We start from the raw sequence: 16,988 nt of genomic DNA, 5'->3' as shown, positions 1-16,988 counted from the left end.
ACTCCCAGCCCATTAATCTAAGGGAACATCTGTTTTTAATAAGATAATACTGAGTAATTGATTTTTAAATACACTGAAATCAAATGTCCTGAGGCCAGAGCAGGATCCCGGCTCCGTCGTCAGATCAGCAGCAACTGGCAGAGATTGAGTGCACAGGGGAAAAGAAAATAAAAATTAAATCTCCTTCGTGTGTCTAGCTGGCTCCGGGGCAAATGCTAACATTTCTTTAAAAGGTGCATCAATTTTTCCCTATTAAAAAAGTAGGCCATCAAAAGGGAGAAGCCGGCGGGGGCTGAGCTGGGTAAGGCACCAGGGACCACTGAGGCCAAGCAGGCAGCACGGAGACAATCCATCTCATTAAAGCACATGACAAAGGCTGAGCGAGAAAGTAATTTTTAAGACAATTTATTCCAATCTCTCTCTCTCACCCCATCCTTCACACAGTCCCATCAAGAAGGGTTTACGGAGATTTTTTATTATATTTTTTTTTTAATATTTTAAGTTGGTTTTTTTTAGAAAAATACACATGCAAATAATATATACTTCACTGCTGAACTTTTTCTTATGTTGGAAAAAAATAATAACAAAGAAACAAAGCAGTATTTGGGAAAGACCCGAGTGGAGACAGGGATGCCACGGGGATGGGATGCTCCAGGGTGCAGGTCCTGGCATTGAGCTGCCAGATTCCCATGGTCCAGCACATCCTCTTCATCAGAAAGGTTTTCGTCGGGGTGAGACACTGATGGAGTGCACGTTAGTCCCCTCCATCAGCCTCTCGCCCCGACAAAGACCTTTCTCCAGTAACTCTGCCCAGGTTTGGGACTGGCCAAGGCAAAGCCAGTGCTGGATCCGATCCTTCCTACGAGACCCAGCATGGAGCAGAGTCCCAGCTCCAGCAGACAGGGAAGGCCAGCTTAGGTAAAAGCATTACTTTGATGCTAGCAAATGACACCAGAAACTAAGAGCTACATGGAAAAAACCCTGTTAGCTATTTGTCTTACAGGATACAGCTGACAGCATGGGGAATAATGGACTGATGGTCCCTGGAAACCCGGACTGATGTTTCAGGACAATGTTTTTGGGGTGAGACTGAGTGATGGACCCTTGGCTGTGCAGGGCTGGGCTTTCCTGACCCCACGGGCAGAGTCAGCCGGGTCCCTTCAGAGCAGGGGCATGCCCTGCGGAGGGGAGTGGCGATGTCCCTGTGTCCCCAGCCTCTCTGCAAACACTGTGCCAAGGTCCATGGGGAAAAACCAGATACGCTGCATACTGTGTAGCTGCCATCACTAGAGCGGAACAAGAGATGTACTTCAGACAGGGCTGTTACAGGTTTGATTGATGATCAGCAGGAGCAGAGGGGCTGGGGAAGGAGAGGGTGGTGGGGTGCAGCCCGGGGAGGGAGGGCGGTTAATCTAATCCCGGGAAGCCAGGAGGCTTTGGGAAACACCGCAAGCCCGTGGCAGCCCCGACGCTGCTGCAGCAGGGAGTGGGTGCAGGGGGATCTGCCTCGATGCTGCTTTGCTGCCTCCTCCCAACATGCTTTTACATGGTGCTCCTCTGCCTTCTCTCCCAGCTATCCTGCCCAAGGCCATGGCTTTTTTTCCTGCTCATCCACATGAATGATATGGAGCAAACTGTGTTTTCTCTCTGCCCAGGGGTGCAAAACCACACAGGCAGCTCAGGGAAGGTTTCCCAAGAGAAGGATTTCCCTCCAGCTCTCAAGGAGCTTTATACCAAGGAAGGTAGCAGCACTTCACCAGCCCCCTCTCTGCTTCCAGTGAGTCCCCACACTGCCCATGTCCCCAGCCGGTGGGGACATGCCTGGATATACAACCCAAGCCAACCTGTTGCCAGACTGACCCACTGCATCCCATCACCATCCTCAGCAGCCGGCTCCTGCATTGCCAGGACAAACCCACATGCTGTGAATGCCCAGTGCCTGGCTAAGGAGAGAGACAGGTCAAACTGGAGGCAGAACTGGCTGCTTCCTCCGGTTGTGGCTTTCCTCGGTGGCTGGATGCGCCTCCAGCAGCTGGATGTGGTCCCTGCCATCACCTCTCGCATCCCTGGTCCACCTCCAGCCTCTGTTGTGCTCACCCAGAGGATGCCGGCAGGGAAAGGCAGCCAGAGGCTCGCAGCCTTGGATTCTCCAGATTTACCACTGTCCATGGCAGCCCCAGAAAGGCACCGAGCAGCAAATGCATTTGGCAGCTCCGCACCCACCGCCGTTGTGCTACGAAACACTGAAGACCACAGGTAGTGTTTCACCAGGGGTCTGGAGACACAGCGATCCAGCTCTCATAAACACACCTAGGGGCTGCAGCAGCCATTCCCTTTTTGCTTTTCTCTTGTTTTTTGTTTGGTTTGTGTTTTGTTTTTTTTTTAACTGACAAAATACACTTTTGGGACTGTCTACTCTGAAAATCAATGCGGAATAGTCTGGCGAGGAAGGGGAGGCTGTTTGGCTCCTATTTCTACAGCTGCCCTCGTGCAGCTCTAAAGTTTGGTGAATGATCATGCAGGTTTTATTGCAGCTTGTGTGTGTGATTAAGTAGCCCAACTTCAGTTTCAGGTAGCCCCGGTGGTGGGTTTCTCTCCCCTCCCCACCTGCTCCGGCTGCCGTCTTTCCACTGCAGCATGCCGGCCAGGCAGCTATTCGGTGGCCATCTGCTCGATATGGTCGCTGAGCAGCTTGTATTGCTCTGCAGAGGAGAGAGAAAAGGGCACTGGGAGGGTGCTGATGCACCCCAGCCAGGCAGGCAGGCTCCATCCCTCTGGGACCCTGTGGAGGGGGCACGCATCCCCCGGGCTCCCCCCTACCTTCATCCAAATTGCCGATGGTCGCCTGCTTCTTCAGGAAGTCACTGCAGAGCTTCTTGTTCAGGCCGAACGCCAGCATGTTGTGAATGAATGTGCTGAGGAAGGACAGAGAAGCTCTTGGTGAGGGAAGGGCCAGGCTGGCTGCCCTTTCCTCCCCCCACCTTCCTCTTCCTCTCCGCAGCCCCTTGTACTGGGTGCTGGGATGATGCTCAGCTGTGGGAAAACGTGCTAGATCCCTGCGGTGCCCAGATTTTCAACTTAACGGGCAGGAGCTGGCCCCAAGGAGAAACGTCAAGCATCCTCTGCACTGTAAGGGATGTCCCCACGTGAGGGAACATCTGGAAGGTGTCCCCCCAGCAGCTGGCAAGGATGCAGTGTGGAGCCTGCCTGCAGGAGGGACGGCCCCGCGCCCTGCTCACCCCAGCTGCCCGAAGGTGATGTTCTCATTGAAGCGGAGGCTGTCATCGCGCTCCTCCTGCGTCATGTGGCACCACTTCTCCCTGCAAGGCACAAGCCTGTCTGGCACCGATGTCACTCAGGGACCCCCTGCCTGCACCACCACCCCCTCCCCCAAGCCATGCTGCCAGAGGACAGGAGGGCACCCAGACCAGCGCACAGCGCACGTGCGGTGCTGGAGCGGCTCGCACACCTACATCCATCTGCAGATCTCTCGCCCTGGAGCAAAGCAAGAGACGCCCCAAGAAAGTCTTCTGCAACCTTGGCTTTCTCCTGAAGGCCCTGGCTAAGAGCGAGGAAATAGCATTGGCCTCTCCAGCGCAGAGCTCGCGTCTCTCACCTTCGGTGCCATTGCTTTGGCAAGGGGGACGAGCGGGGAAGCAGCGGGAGTTTGCAGCTCTTGGGGATGGCCATCCCAGCAGGGGTCTGCTGAAGCCCCCCCAACCTGGGAGGGGTACCAGGAGAGTACCAGGCACCTCTCCCCCATCTGCAGCAGGGCTCCAGCTCCCCAAGCAAGCCGCTCCCCAAACACACCTCCCCCTCCGACAGCATGAGGGGCTTCTGTACCCCCTCCCCATGGCCCCGCTCAGGGCCGAAACACCAAAATGACAGTGCTGCCCTGAGGATGCCCTGGCTCCGCAGCAAACGCATCTGCAGTGTTGCCTCAAAGGAAGGGGAGGTTTAAGCTCTAGATGTTTGCAGCCAACTCTAGGCAGTGGCAGGAGTCCCCATCCCCGTGTCCCACCCGGGGGGGGCTTAGGGAATAAAGCCTGTGTCACAGAAATGTCACTGTGGAGGTGCAACACTGTGCTGGCAGCCGGGGGCTCGGTGCATGCATGCCGGGGAAACTACAGCTCCAGGGTGAAACCAGCCCCCTCCCATGAAGAAGTCAGGTGAGGTTAGAGCCAAGGGTAAGAGGAGGAAAAGCAAGGAAAAACAGGGATAGGTAGAAGAAAAAAAGCTCTATGGAGGAGAAGGAAGAGGAGAACACCAGGAGAGGACAGTATGCTTGCAGCTCGTGCTAGCTCACTGGCACACCAGGCAGGGTGGGAGGAGGTGGAAATGGGTGGCTGGGGAGGAGGGTGTCTCACGGTAAATTCAGTGAGGTTAGCTGAGCCCCAGTGCACGTCTGTGTTGCTGAAACTGGAAGAGGATGGGTGCTCAGTCAGGCTGACCCCACGGAGGGGACCCAGTCCTCAGCGACTCAGCCCAGCCTGGGCAGCTGAACGCTGCTGAGCCGAGCCTTAGGTCTCCAGGGGTGAGCTGCCTATATTTATATATAGGGCTCTGAAAAATATGGTATATTTTAAAAGGATTAAAAAAAAAAAAAAAAAAAGAAGGTGTAATTTCTCCCAAATAAAGCTTATGACTAGCAAATAAAAACCACATCCAAATCCGGAGGCTGAAAAGAAAGGAGAAGAATCAAATTAAGGGGCTTTGAAAACTGGAAGCAAAACTTCACAGATCTCAATGGCCCACTTACAGAAGGAGCATGTTTGTAGCACTTTTTTTCCTGCCTTTTTATGTTTTTGAGAGAGGAAGGAGAAAGAAAAACCATTATCAAAGTGCCCAAGAAAAATTTGCCGTGCTTCTGGCTTGTTAAGCTCGAGTAACGTGCCTGGGAAGGGGGAAAGCCCACATGTGGCTCTGCTCAAACCCTTTAATCTTTACACCAGCGTGGCAGGGCAGGCACAGCGGTGCGTAACCCCACGGGCTGGGCTAACACCTCGCCTGTATTTCAGTGTACCCAGGAAAGCCTTGCCATGGCCCCCGGGCACTGGGAGAAGCGTGTCGGTGAGACGTGGTTTCAGCCGCTCAGCATCACTCATCTTTCAGCAACAGCGTTTCACCCTGCCCAGCTAACCTGAGCAATGCTCTGCCTGAGCAATATTTAAGTTATCTATTTGCCAGTGCACGCTTTAGCCACGTGGAAGATTTACTGCCCAGCTTCAAAGAACCCTCATCCTCTTGCTAATGCCATCACTTGGAGTGATTTGCTCCAAGATCGAATATTCCACGCTCCAGCAAGAGAGCAATGACTCTCTCCCTGCCCCGATCCCAGCTCGGAGCACAGGTGGATGTGGCTGGCTTTGAGCTTTGCAGCCCAAAGGACATGTTCACAATTGTGACATGCAGCCCGCATTTGCATTTTTCTTTTTATCTAGGGATGGCAGCACAAGGGTGCATTAAAAAAAAAAAAGAAGGTTCATTTTTTCCAGCTGGCAAAGGATACTCAGCACTTCTATGTGGCAGCAGAAGCCGGGAGCAAGCAGGAAGGACAGGACAGGGGGATGCTTTCTCCACAGAGAGACTCGGTTCATTTCCAAAACCTGCCCAGGGAACAGTTGCTGGCACAAGTCCTCAGCTTCCCCAGCAGCTAGGCATCTGATTTCCACAGTAAAATATCACAGCTGGAAACCAGTCAGGTTTCCTTTTTTAAAAAGCCACATTAAAGAGGAGCCCACTCACTTTCTGGCCCTTTTGAGAGGGTCATGCACACGAAATCGAACCTCCGACAGCCGTTCCTCCTGGGTGGAGAAAGGGCCTTTCAGAGCCCCCCTGAAACCTGTTACCCCCCTCCCCAGGCAGGATTTGGACCTGAAGCGAACATTGGCCTCTGGACACTAATGCACTGAAGTACGGGGACAGACACACCTCTTCTCCTCTTCCTCCCCAGTGTTCCCTCTGGAGCGGCAGCAGAAACAGGGCCGACAAAAGTGGTGCGTGAAAGATCATGCAAGATAGAGGGATGGAGGGGAAAGGAGAGAAGAAGAGATGGAGGAAGGTTGTTAGAGGCAGAGAGAGGAAAGAGAGAGAAAAAGAGGAATTTAGTTCTGGTTCCTTCCCCCCATCCCGTGCCCTCCCCACCAAGAGGAGAAAAAAACCCCTCCCCAGCTCTCAGTGCAGCCCCAGGAGGACGCAGCCCGGCCGCCCCACAGCTGCCCTGGCCACCCCATGGAGGTGGTCACAGCCCCATCACCATGGACCCTCCGGACACCTGCCGCGGCCAAGCACCATCCCTGGCGTATCCAACCCACCCACGGGATGCCAGCCCTCACCAGCCAGCTCCTCCTGCCAGGGATTTTAATATCCTCAATCCAGCAAGCAGCATCCCAGTTCACCCAGTGGCTTCTGTTATCCTCTCCAGAGGACTAAGGGGTGGTCACCACCACCTTCCAGCCCCCTGTAAGATACTCGGAGTACTCCAGGCTGCAGCTCCTGAAGCTCGTTCATTATTCGGGCTTGCTTCTGCAGCGGAGGCAGACTCAGCCATCAGATTAATTGAGAAAGGCACTTGGAGCAGAGAGCAGCTGCTGGTGGCGTATGTCCTTGTGAGATATTTGCTGCTGCTAATTTGGGGCTTAATCAAAGCAAATGCAGTTATGGTTACATTACTGTTCAATAGGCCCTTTCAGTGGCTTGCTTGGAAAAAGGGAAAAGCAATAAAGAAGAAGGCAGACATTGATCGGTGCACTGAGCCTGGCAGAGCATCCCAGGGTGTGAGCCAGGGCTGCAGCGTGTGCGCTCAGGTTTTGGGGAGGATGCGGGAAGGCTGGTTGCTTCAAGAAGTGCTGTCAGTGCTCGGAAAAGGGGCTGTTCAAGTGCTCCGAGCTGAACAGTTCTCACCCCGAGAACTCAAACCCTCAAAGCACTGCACGGATGCAGCAGGACGGTCTGGCTTTGGAGGGGTGAAACTGCGGTCGAGAGAGCGGTGAATTGCCATATCCCTCCTGGCAGCTCCATGGTGCAGGAAGAGATGGGCACGAGCCTGGCAAGGGTCTCACCCAGCCTTGCACCCATGGGGTCCCCCATGCCCGGGCACCCAGATGCTCTCTGCACACAGCCACCCTCCAAAACGAGCAGCCCCTTCCTTTTGCAGGGTTTATCCTGATTTCCCAGCTCTTGGGACTAGCCATGCTGCTGTCTCCAGCTCTTGTCCCTGCTGGCTGCTCGGGTCAGTCCCCACGCTACACTGACAGCACTTACAGCCGGGACTCCAGGCATCCCCTCCTCATCTGCTGCACCTCCCTGAAGGGCTGCACCAAGCATCTTTTCTCACATCTGCTTGCAAACTAAGCACCAACAGCCTGAACCCTGGCTGGGTTTTCTGGGCACACCCCCAGGGCTTAGCTCTTGCAAAAAAACATGATGCACAATGAGCAAGAGAACCTTCGTGCTCCCAAATCCCTAAGAGGATGCAGACCTCATCGGCCCGCAGCCCAGTGGCCCCAGAAGATTTGCAGTCAGGGGCAGAAAGCAGAGGGTTTCCCCACAGTCGGTAATGCTTAGGGCCGTCGAGCGGGGGGAACACCGGGGGGCTAGAGGGGACACGACGTCTCCTTTTCCCACGGTCCCATGTCCTACCTGGTGGTGGGGGACCGCTTCCTGCGCTCACAGTGCACAGCATCGAAGAAGGCGGCGTTCCAAAACCGCAGGTTGTGCCTGCAGGGAGAGAGGGAGACGCTGGGGACAGCCACCTTCCATCTCCCCCAGCCTGTCCCCAAGCCCTCCCAGGGCCAAGCTCACCCACCGCCCAGGGGCCGGGAGAGGATTCCAGGAGCTCAGCAAGTCTGGCAGATTTGGTCCATTTTTGGACCAGCTCCTTTTGTGGCTGCAAACAGGCTCTCGCTAGCACCAGGGATGTGTGCAGCTGCCACAGGGGCAGCAGCAGCTCAAAAGCACTCGCGGACATCTGGGGAATGTGTGGGCAGGGACAAATCCCCTCCCCAGGGAGGCCACTGCCAGGCAGGAGCTCTCTCGCCCCAGTCAGGCTTTACCAGATCGGCTGCTGCTTGAGGTGCATGTACAGGTAGATCTTCTCTCCTTTCTTCTCCTCCTCTGGGCTCTGCACAGAAACTGCGGGGACACACAGTTACCTGCCAAGGTCTGGATGACTCCCACCTTCCCACCCATGCGTGGGCTTCGGGTCCCCCTGCCAGCTTGGCATCCCAGCAGCCGCGATGGTGAGGTTTGCAAGCCAAATACTCATACCCGACACACCCTCAGCAACACGAAGAGGAGCTTTGGCTGCCCTTTGTGGGCAGACATGAGCTCTCGTCAAGGCATGGATGTCCCAGGAGGATACTCAAGGGACGGGACCGCTGGTTTGGTAACACACACAGCTACCAGGAGGGAGACTGGTGCAACATGAAGGCTCAGATGTAGTAGATGGCCAGACCTCTGCAACCTGTGCCACTGAGGACAAGATGCCACAAGATGTCCTTGTGAGACAAGAGCTGTGACTGCTCCAAAGCAAGGAGCTGCTAAAGGCTCCTTTGGAGCACTTCCCTAGGAGCTCAGAGGAGACAGCATCGGTCCCTCCTGCCCTTCTCACCACCCCACAGCTCTGACAATCCCGGCCATCTCGCACCACTTCCAATGCTCGCTCCTTCCCCCCAGGGATGCCTTGACCATGCCCACTTCAGCAATGCTGGCTCTACTCACCCGTCTTCTTCAGCTTCTCCTTTGGTTTGTCCTCGCTTTCGCTGCGGCACAGAAATCAGTGTCAGCTCCCAGAAAGCCTGTCCCCCCCCATGACAGCCCATGCAGCAAAGCCCTGCCCCCCCCCCTTGTGAGGGGAGCACCTTCATCTGAAAGACCCCTGCTCCCATGCCACCGTCCCTGGGGCCAGAAAGGTGGCTAAGAGACTGTGATGTCCATCCCAGTCGGACCTAGTACAGAGATGATGCAGAAGACCACAAAGCAACAGCACCATCTCCTGGAACCGCGTATCTCCATGCCTAAGGGACACGGGACTCTCAGACCATGAGATGCCCAGTGACCAAAATGTGAAGCATGGGACCAGGCTAGAGATCATCTTCCCATGGTCATGATAACCCCTGGCTCTTGGTGACCCTACACCCAGGAGGTTTCTGGCTTGGTCACGCCGGCCTGCCTCAGCACCCCGTGCCCACCCAACAGAGTGGTACCCACTCGCTCTTTTTGGTGGTAGGACCCTTCAGTTTGGTCTCCAGGCCCCCGAAGAAGCCCTTGACGTTCTCCGTCTTGGCCGATGTGTTTTTCAGCAGCCGCTCCGCGATGTCCTTCTTCTCGGCCAGCCAGCTGTTTGCCGACTTCAAGTATGAGTCGATGCTGCCCATGGGCTTCTCCTTGGCCTCCAAGGGCAGTGCGTGGGGCTTGCCTGCAGGCAACATATCAGGAGCTCAGTTGGCCCCACGGGTCCTGGGTGCTGCCAGTTCCTGGGGACCTTGCTCCCAGCTACAAGATGCACCACAGAGACCAGGAGCCAAATGGAAACGGCTCAGACCCCATCCCATCCCAATTCCTGTAGGTCTTTATCCTCCTCCCCCCCACCCCCCACCCCCACGCCCATTTTGGATAGAAAATCCAGTCCTCTGTGGAGCAGTGACCACCACACACCCAGCAGTAAGCCAAGGTGCTTCTGGGCTGGGGCATTCACATCGCATCCCCAGGGTCAGGGAACATCTGGGCATTGCCACATACAAACATCAATGGCAGCAAGCAATGACAAACCAGCATCAGCGTGAGCTGCCACCCCAGTGAGGGTCTCCAACAGGTTTGCACAGCTTCTTGGCCATGGAGGCTCTTTTCTGCTCAGTATCGGAGTCAGCCAGAAAAAGCCAAGCTTGGGTACCCCTCCGTCACCCTTCCCACACACAGGGCACACCGCCACTGGTCTCCAGCACAAGCAAAGCCCAAGGGTGCAGGTGACTCTTACCCACGTAGTAGTAGGTGAAACACATGGTCATGAGGTTCTTGGCAGGGCTGAAGTCATCCATCTGGTGACATCTGACATGGAGGGAGGATTCGGTGAAGGCACCCAACGATGGCAACCACAGCAACCTCGTGTTGCTGCCCCTCCTCGAGCCATGGCTCTGATCTCAGGGGCTTCTGGTGACTGCAACGAAGCCACAGAACCACCCCCCTCCACAACTTACTCAAAGAGCACGAGGGCGAACGACTGCATCAGGCGGTAGAAGGTCTGCTCCGAGACACACTTGGAGTTGCAGCGCTGCAGGCACAAAGCCCAGGGTTTAGCACAGCTCTGCGGAGCAGCTGCCTGCTGCAAGCAGCGAGAACAACTCCAGCCCCCCCAGGACCCCTGGCCACAGGGAGGTGGGCAGAGAGCACAGGCAGCTGGGCCTCCCTCTCGGAGACAGTGGTTTGCCTCTCTGAATTGTTTTTCTCGGGCATAGGGCATTTCTGAGCGCCAATAGGTAAAAGAGGTGACTTCTCCCGCACACTGCAACAAGCATGCACATAACTGCCTCAAGGTGCATCTATTCACTTCTGTATCTCCCTGTACTGAAGTTCCTCCCTTTCCCTGAGCTCCTGCCCTCCAAAAATACTGCTTTGTCGTCTTTCTATATTCCCCTGGCCTGAGCCTCCTGCCCAGGCTGTTTCAAAGCCCCTGGTGCCAGATCACTGCTCCTTCACCCATCTCTCCCCTTACCTGGGCGCTCACATATCTTGCGAACCACTCCCTGCCCTTCCCGTTCTCACTGCTGCAGAGCTCACCAAACCTGGCCTTCTCTTCTTGGTCCAAATCCTCTCTGAAATGTGGAAAAAGAAAAAAAACCATCGTTAAAGCTGAAGATGTGGCCAGCATCCCCCAGCCAGCCAGCATGGCTCAGCTCACCCACGTCATCCATCTCGGTGGCAGCATCCCTGTGCTGTGATGCTGGGAGGGAGCAGAGCAAGAGGGGAAGGGGAGCATCCACTCTGTCATCCCTCGGCTTACGCTGCTCTTTTGTTCCTCCCGGAGGGGAGGGGGGCGGGGAACCAAAGGCAGAGGGAGAAGGGAAGAGCCAAGGACAGCCTGAGCAGAAACTGAGCTCCAAAGACAGGCGCTCTGCCCCAGAGCAAAACCAGCCCCTGTTGCTGCTCATCACACTCAGTTTGCTCAATCCTGCTTGACACGCCAAGCCACAGCATTGCGGAGACCTCAGCGACGGGAGCTGGGGGAGGGATGCAGGGCTAGGGGGGGGGGGTGCCAGGGGCTGCCGCAGGGCCCTGGGGCACGTGTGAGCTGCTGGCGTTTGCACGAGCATCAGCAGAGATGCCCAGTAAGAGAGAGGAGCTGGAGACCCTCAGCACAGCGAGACCCTCGGCATGGTGAGCCCCTGCATGGGAAAGGAGAGAAAGAAGGGAGGGGAGCTGGGGGTGAAAGGTGAGCCGGGATATGCCCAAGAGAGGGGCATAAGTCAGAGCCCACATCGCCCCGCTTAGCTCTGACGCCGTGTTATGGCCGGGAGCAACAAGCTGCGTTAGCCAGGCATGGGGAAGGACACAAACCGATGCTCCCGGAGTGGGAAAGCAGCCAGATCCCATCCCGCGGGATGTCCCCTGGCAGCAGGCTCAGCAGCACTTGCTGGCCCCGCTTACTCACCCCCCGGTGAAGATCTTCTCCACGTAGTGCCGCATGAACTCCCGGCGCTCGGCCGTCGCCTCGTCCTGGGCTGACTCAGTGCTGTGGCTGGAGGAGAAGGACTCGTTGGAGGAGGAGCGGCAGTAGCCACCCCAGTGCCTGGGAGAGTCACCCATGTCATTCTCACTGTCAGCCGACTCAGTGGCATCACTCTCTTCCCCAGCCATGTCCCCTGTGTCCCCCAGGTGCCCATTGCCACTGGGAGCAGCGGGAGGGGAGGGCTCCGAGGGGATGCACGTGGGTGTTTCAGCATCAAAGTCAATGAGGTTCCCTACAGGCACGTCCAGGGGGGCCTCCATGGCTCTCCTGGGGGATGTGGCGGTGTTGGGGGGACTCGCTCCTCTTCCTTTCACCCTTCACTGGGGCGCCGAGGCCATCGCTGGCAGGATGCCTGGGAGGACAGGCTGGCTAAGGCAGGCAGACCCTTCTGGGGGGGGACAGGTTACCGCAGGACATCTAAAAGACAAGGGGAGGACAAGAGTGAGGACAGAGATGCAGGGAACTGCCACCATGGACCTCGGGCAAGGAGAACATAGACCATCACCTATGATGTCCCCAGGATGCTCATCAGCAGCGGAGAGGGACAGGACAGGGACACAGTAGGCAGACAGAGGTGGCTGCTCTCCATCAGCCACGTGAATAAGAAAACCCATGCAGTGCCTGTGTGCTTTCTGCACTGTTCAAGAGGGGGTTTCATCCTTTAGCCCAGAAAAGAGACAATTTGAGCTCAAGCTCCATATGTCACATTTGGGATATGACATCTCACAGCCTGACGGGCAAAACTGGGTTGGCATGAGCCAGCAGCTGGCAAACACACTGGAGATTTTCCAAGGCAGCCCTGGAGAAGCATCCTCCTCTCCCCTTCCCTCCTCTCTGCTCACGGGTGTGCCTGACCCCATTTGGAAATGGGACTATCTCTGGGGTGGAGCACCCCAGCTTTAAATGTGCACTGACTTAAAATGGGAATGGAGAGGGGATGCAGAAACTGTAACGGCATGTGGACATAGGGCTCTGAACTGCAATTAGATTAATTAATCGAGCACAGGGAGCACTGGCTGGTGATGGACCGCGATGCTCTAGCGCACACACATCCCAGGCAGTCCCGCAGCAGCTGCTGTGCAGCAAAAGGCAGCGAAGGGGCTGCCCTGAACTGCCTCGATCACAGGGTCACTCATGTCCTCAGCAAACGTGTCGCTGCCCTGGGAGGTGGCCAGCAATGCCTTCTGAGAAGCAAGCCCGGTACAAGCGGCCCCACTGCAGCAGCCAGGCACAGAGCCAACGCAGGGACAGCAGCACAGGTAAAGCAGTGACAAGCCCAGGGCAGCTCGATGGCACTGCCATGGCCCCACTGCCTTTGAGGTGACTGATCCCAGGGCACAAGCAACCACCCCCAGAGAAACAAAAAAACCACAATTTCTTTCAGCTCAAAGACTAGCATACCCCAAAGGACCAACGTCTAGTCCCTCAGATGAAAAGGCCTTCAAAATGAAGCCAATCTGAAACGTTTCACCAAGCAGAGCATAATCTCCTAGCTCAGAGGCTCAGAAAATAACCCACAGGCTGCAGCAGGAGCTGCTCTCCCCGCTGTGCCCTCCTCCTCCCCACGCCCCCCTTGGGCCAGCAGGGTGCTGGGACCCATGGGACAGAGAGGGAAGCACAACACTGCACCCTCCCTGAGCACTAGGCAGCCCATCACCCTGGCTGGGAAAAGCCCCTGTCACCCAGGTCCCCAGGGCTGAGAGACAACGGGGACAGAAGGGAAAGTCACCTCGGGTGGCAAAAACTCATGCACCCACATGCACCCAACACCAAGCGGTCACCTCCTCCCTCTGCTGGCACCCCACTTTCCCCCCTTCCTTGCACTGAGCCCCACTGTCCCCCAGCACGTGCTGAAACCTGGGTCCTGGCAGAGCCGCAAGGATGCTGCTGCAGCCGGGGAGCCTCTGAGAGCATCAGCTGTGGGGAGGAGAGGAGCAGCCGAGAGGCTGCAGCACTGGAGGGACTGGTGGCACGCCCGCGGGGAGCCAGCCAGCTGTGGGGACCACGCCGCGCTTCATCCATCCGCCCCCGGCCCTTCCCACACCCAAGGCAGCTGCAAAGTCCCTTTTTGCACTGATGGAGCGGGGACCTCCTCCGCCAGCCCCTCCAGCACCTGCAGATCTGGGCTCAGAGCTGCCTCCGGCAGCGCAAGCTCATTTCTGAGCATCCCAGGCTGTATTTTAAGGGGAGGCAGGTCAGGGTGCACATGATGGACCTTCACGCAGCCATGCTTGGCAGCACGTGCCTCCCTCCCTAAGCTGCACCTTGCTTTTCCCCCGTGCACCTTGTGCAGGAGCACACCTGGAAGCAGAAGGCAGCAGATTTTTGAGCTTTTTGAGCTCAAAAGAGCTTTTTGAGAATATTTTCTCAGTTCAGCGCTCAGTGGAAGGGAATTGGTGGGGACAACAAATCCACCTGCCCAAATGACAGGCGCTGCACGGATGTGACACTGAACACAGTCCCGTGCAAAAAGATTTCATGCAGGTAAGCTGTGAGCTGGGCACTCCTTGGCGTGTGGCAGTCCCAGCTGCCCCCTTCCACATGCAGCCTGTAAAGAAATTGAGAAATTCCTCTACCAGGCGGTCACCCTTATAAATATCCATCCCAATCAGAATTGCTCCCACTAGGTGGCTGGGGGAGATGACAGCATTTCTGCACTGGTACTTTGCAAATGGAGGGGGCACAGCCCGGCCCAGAGCTGCCGATCAGCCCCCTCCCATAGCCAGCCTGCCCTTGGGCTGCCACCCACCCTCTGCACGGCTGAGCGGAGAGCTTTGCAGAAGCTGCCTCAAGCAACACGCTGCTTAGGAGCAAGATAGAGCCAAGATTAGGGAGTTCCAGCTCTAGAAAACAAATAGAAATGAAGATGCATCACTCTGGCATCAGCTCTAGCTCTGGGCAGGTCTGTCCTGCCCCAGAAACCCAGCATCAGCACACCAGCGGCACAGGGAAGAGACGGCCACATCCAGGACAACATATTTCTCTAGACATCACAGGACTGCGCTGGGGGAAAGGTGGCCCCTGGCTCTGCTTCAGGCGATGCCTGTGCCCAGGAGGGGACAGAGAGGCATCCCCGAGCTCGCCGCCAGATGTGCACAGCAGGCAGCAAGCAGATGGCATCGCTGCCTGCCCAGCCCCTGCCCAGCCCTGTCCCCCCCGGGCAGCAGGTCAGGGCTGTCCTGCACGCAGCAGCCTGCAGGAGCTCACCCACAGCCCTCAGCACACACCGCTTCCCCAACAACTGCTCTGAACCACGCTGAACTGTGTTTTCCTGGCATCCCTCGTGCCCTTCTCCATGTAGGCACATCCCACGGCATGAGAGAGGGCCTGGGGTGCAGGCTGAGCGAGACCCCAGGACTGGCAGTGGGTATAAGGAGTGTTGCAAGCTCAGCAGAAACCTGGCCAGGGCTGCGGGCAGCATGAGTAAGTGCTTTCTACTCACAAAGGGCCAGAAAGGATTTAAGCACTCACTGACCAGCCCAAGATAAAGCCTTGCCCTTGAGCGAAGACCACGGAAGGTGTTTCAAGGTGCTGGCAGCTGCTGCGGGTGCCCAGGCATCTCCACAGCCTCAAGGTTGTTGAGTTCTCAGCACAGAACCCAGAAGAACCTCAGAAAACAAAACAAGCCTCAAACTCAGCCCCGTACCCACTCCACAGCCCCGTCATCACTCCAGCAGAACAAAAGCAGGAAAGGAACAGCCAAAGTGCAAACGAGGAACCTCAGCTCCTGCAGCTTGAGCACTCAGCTCCATCCACACGTGGAGACCAGCACATCCCCCCACTGCCCAGGCACAGCCCAGGGGATCCTGCTCCTGCCTTGCCACTGCTGGGTCAATTCTGAGATCAAACAAGGGCTCTGGAATGAAAAGGGGCTTTTTGGCTGCTCGGGAGCCTTACTACGACATCATGAGCTTCAGCACCATCATGAGCTTCAGAATATTTTGGGTCCTCCAGCTCCTGGGCTGACTTTAACCATGAAGCTCAACCCAACAGACAAGGCAGAGTGTAGCTGACTGTGGGCTTTCTTGCAAGCAAGCATCTTCCAGCATATCTGTGTTCCCCACAGGCAGCTGGCGTGGCATCTTCCCACCAGAGGCACTAGCCAGGGAATTTCATTAGTGAAGAAAGAGGTGGCTGGAGCCACACATGGAAACGCCACAGGAAAATCGTGGTGCTCTGAAACTTTGGAAAAGGCCCGTTTTGTACTAAAGAGAAATGCTGGGGTAGGTCTGAATGATGCACCTATAGCTGCACATACATGCGCAAGTGGCTTTCCTCCAAGATCTGCCTCTGAAACCAGCATTTCTGGCCCATCTAACCGAGGAACTGCCCAGTTTTGCTGCTTCCTCCACCTGCATCAGCCCCTGCGATGTCTCAGCTACCTAAGGAGGGGGCGGAACCTGCTGACGTGGGCACTGAGAGAACTGTGGGTGGCATGGGACACATGTGCCTGGGTACTCAGGGTAACAATGCTGCTGGGACCTGGAGATGAACGAAACCAAGTTGGTTTGTGCAGGTCAAGCCCCAGGGCTGCAGGTGGATCGATGCCCTGAGGAATTTGGCAGGGAGGAATGGGAGAGGTTGCGTGGCTCTGCCCTGAGACAGGCATGTGCAAAGCCAGAAGGGACCCACAGGGTGTTTAAACCCAGTGCTGGGAGAAGAACAGAGGAGAAAGGAGCTGGGATGCAAAGCAACGGAGCTGGGGATGAGTGAGGACCTCTTTTCTGCTCTGTTTCAGAGGAACGTCGCATCTTTGCCATCCTCCTCCCACCCTGGTCCCAGCGCATCCTTTCCAGGGGACAGGACCACCTAATCTAGGTTTGCAGTTGAATTCCTTCTCCTTGCAAAGCCTGAGGAAACGACACATGGGGCAAAAAAAAATCGCTCCCAAAGCCTCTCCAAGTGATGCTGAACTGACACCTGCAGGACCAAGACCAGAGAACAGCAACGATAAAGGACACGACGCAGCCCAGCTTTGAGCACAGCCTTCAGGGACCCTCTGTGCTCCTGTGCAGCTGCCAGCGCGGCTGCAAGCAATGCACGAAGGGTGTGATGCTCTCCCCCAAGCAAGAGCCTTGGCTCCACTCTAAGAACTGTTATTACTCTGCAAGGTGAGTGGCCTGACATGGTAGACCCAAAACTGTCCCTCCCAGCAGCACCAGAGACCCCATCGTCCCACCAAGACTCCTACAACAGCAGCCCTTTCCCTGTGCCATCAGCGTGTGTCCCCATGCCATGATCCTGTCAGGCAAGCCAGTGTTCC

The 16,988-nt window shown here is 56.3% G+C and overlaps 1 protein-coding gene across 10 annotated transcripts in view; it reads right to left on the bottom strand.

The window, feature by feature from the left end:
- Positions 1-389: 389 nt before the first annotated feature.
- KIAA0513 (KIAA0513 ortholog) overlaps positions 390-16,988 on the bottom strand; it is a 28,511-nt gene continuing 11,912 nt past the window's right edge. For 9 of the 10 annotated variants that reach the window (XM_040615387.1, XM_040615388.1, XM_040615380.1 and 6 more), the window contains 12 exons: positions 11,648-12,142; positions 10,712-10,811; positions 10,197-10,270; positions 9,977-10,047; positions 9,211-9,418; positions 8,722-8,762; positions 8,055-8,133; positions 7,642-7,719; positions 5,932-5,961; positions 3,240-3,320; positions 2,821-2,915; positions 390-2,702 (listed from right to left, as the gene is read on the bottom strand). In XM_040615387.1, the coding sequence (XP_040471321.1) occupies positions 2,653-2,702; positions 2,821-2,915; positions 3,240-3,320; positions 5,932-5,961; positions 7,642-7,719; positions 8,055-8,133; positions 8,722-8,762; positions 9,211-9,418; positions 9,977-10,047; positions 10,197-10,270; positions 10,712-10,811; positions 11,648-11,985 (1,245 nt within the window). In that variant the 5' untranslated portion in view covers positions 11,986-12,142 and the 3' untranslated portion in view covers positions 390-2,652. The remainder of the gene's footprint in view (positions 2,703-2,820; positions 2,916-3,239; positions 3,321-5,931; positions 5,962-7,641; positions 7,720-8,054; positions 8,134-8,721; positions 8,763-9,210; positions 9,419-9,976; positions 10,048-10,196; positions 10,271-10,711; positions 10,812-11,647; positions 12,143-16,988) is intronic. The other variant, XM_040615389.1, reaches the window with a different exon arrangement.

The sequence above is a fragment of the Falco naumanni genome, chromosome 15, assembly GCF_017639655.2.
Source record: "Falco naumanni isolate bFalNau1 chromosome 15, bFalNau1.pat, whole genome shotgun sequence".
NCBI classification, from domain to species: domain Eukaryota; kingdom Metazoa; phylum Chordata; class Aves; order Falconiformes; family Falconidae; genus Falco; species Falco naumanni.
This window is presented reverse-complemented; position numbering and strand designations above follow the sequence as displayed.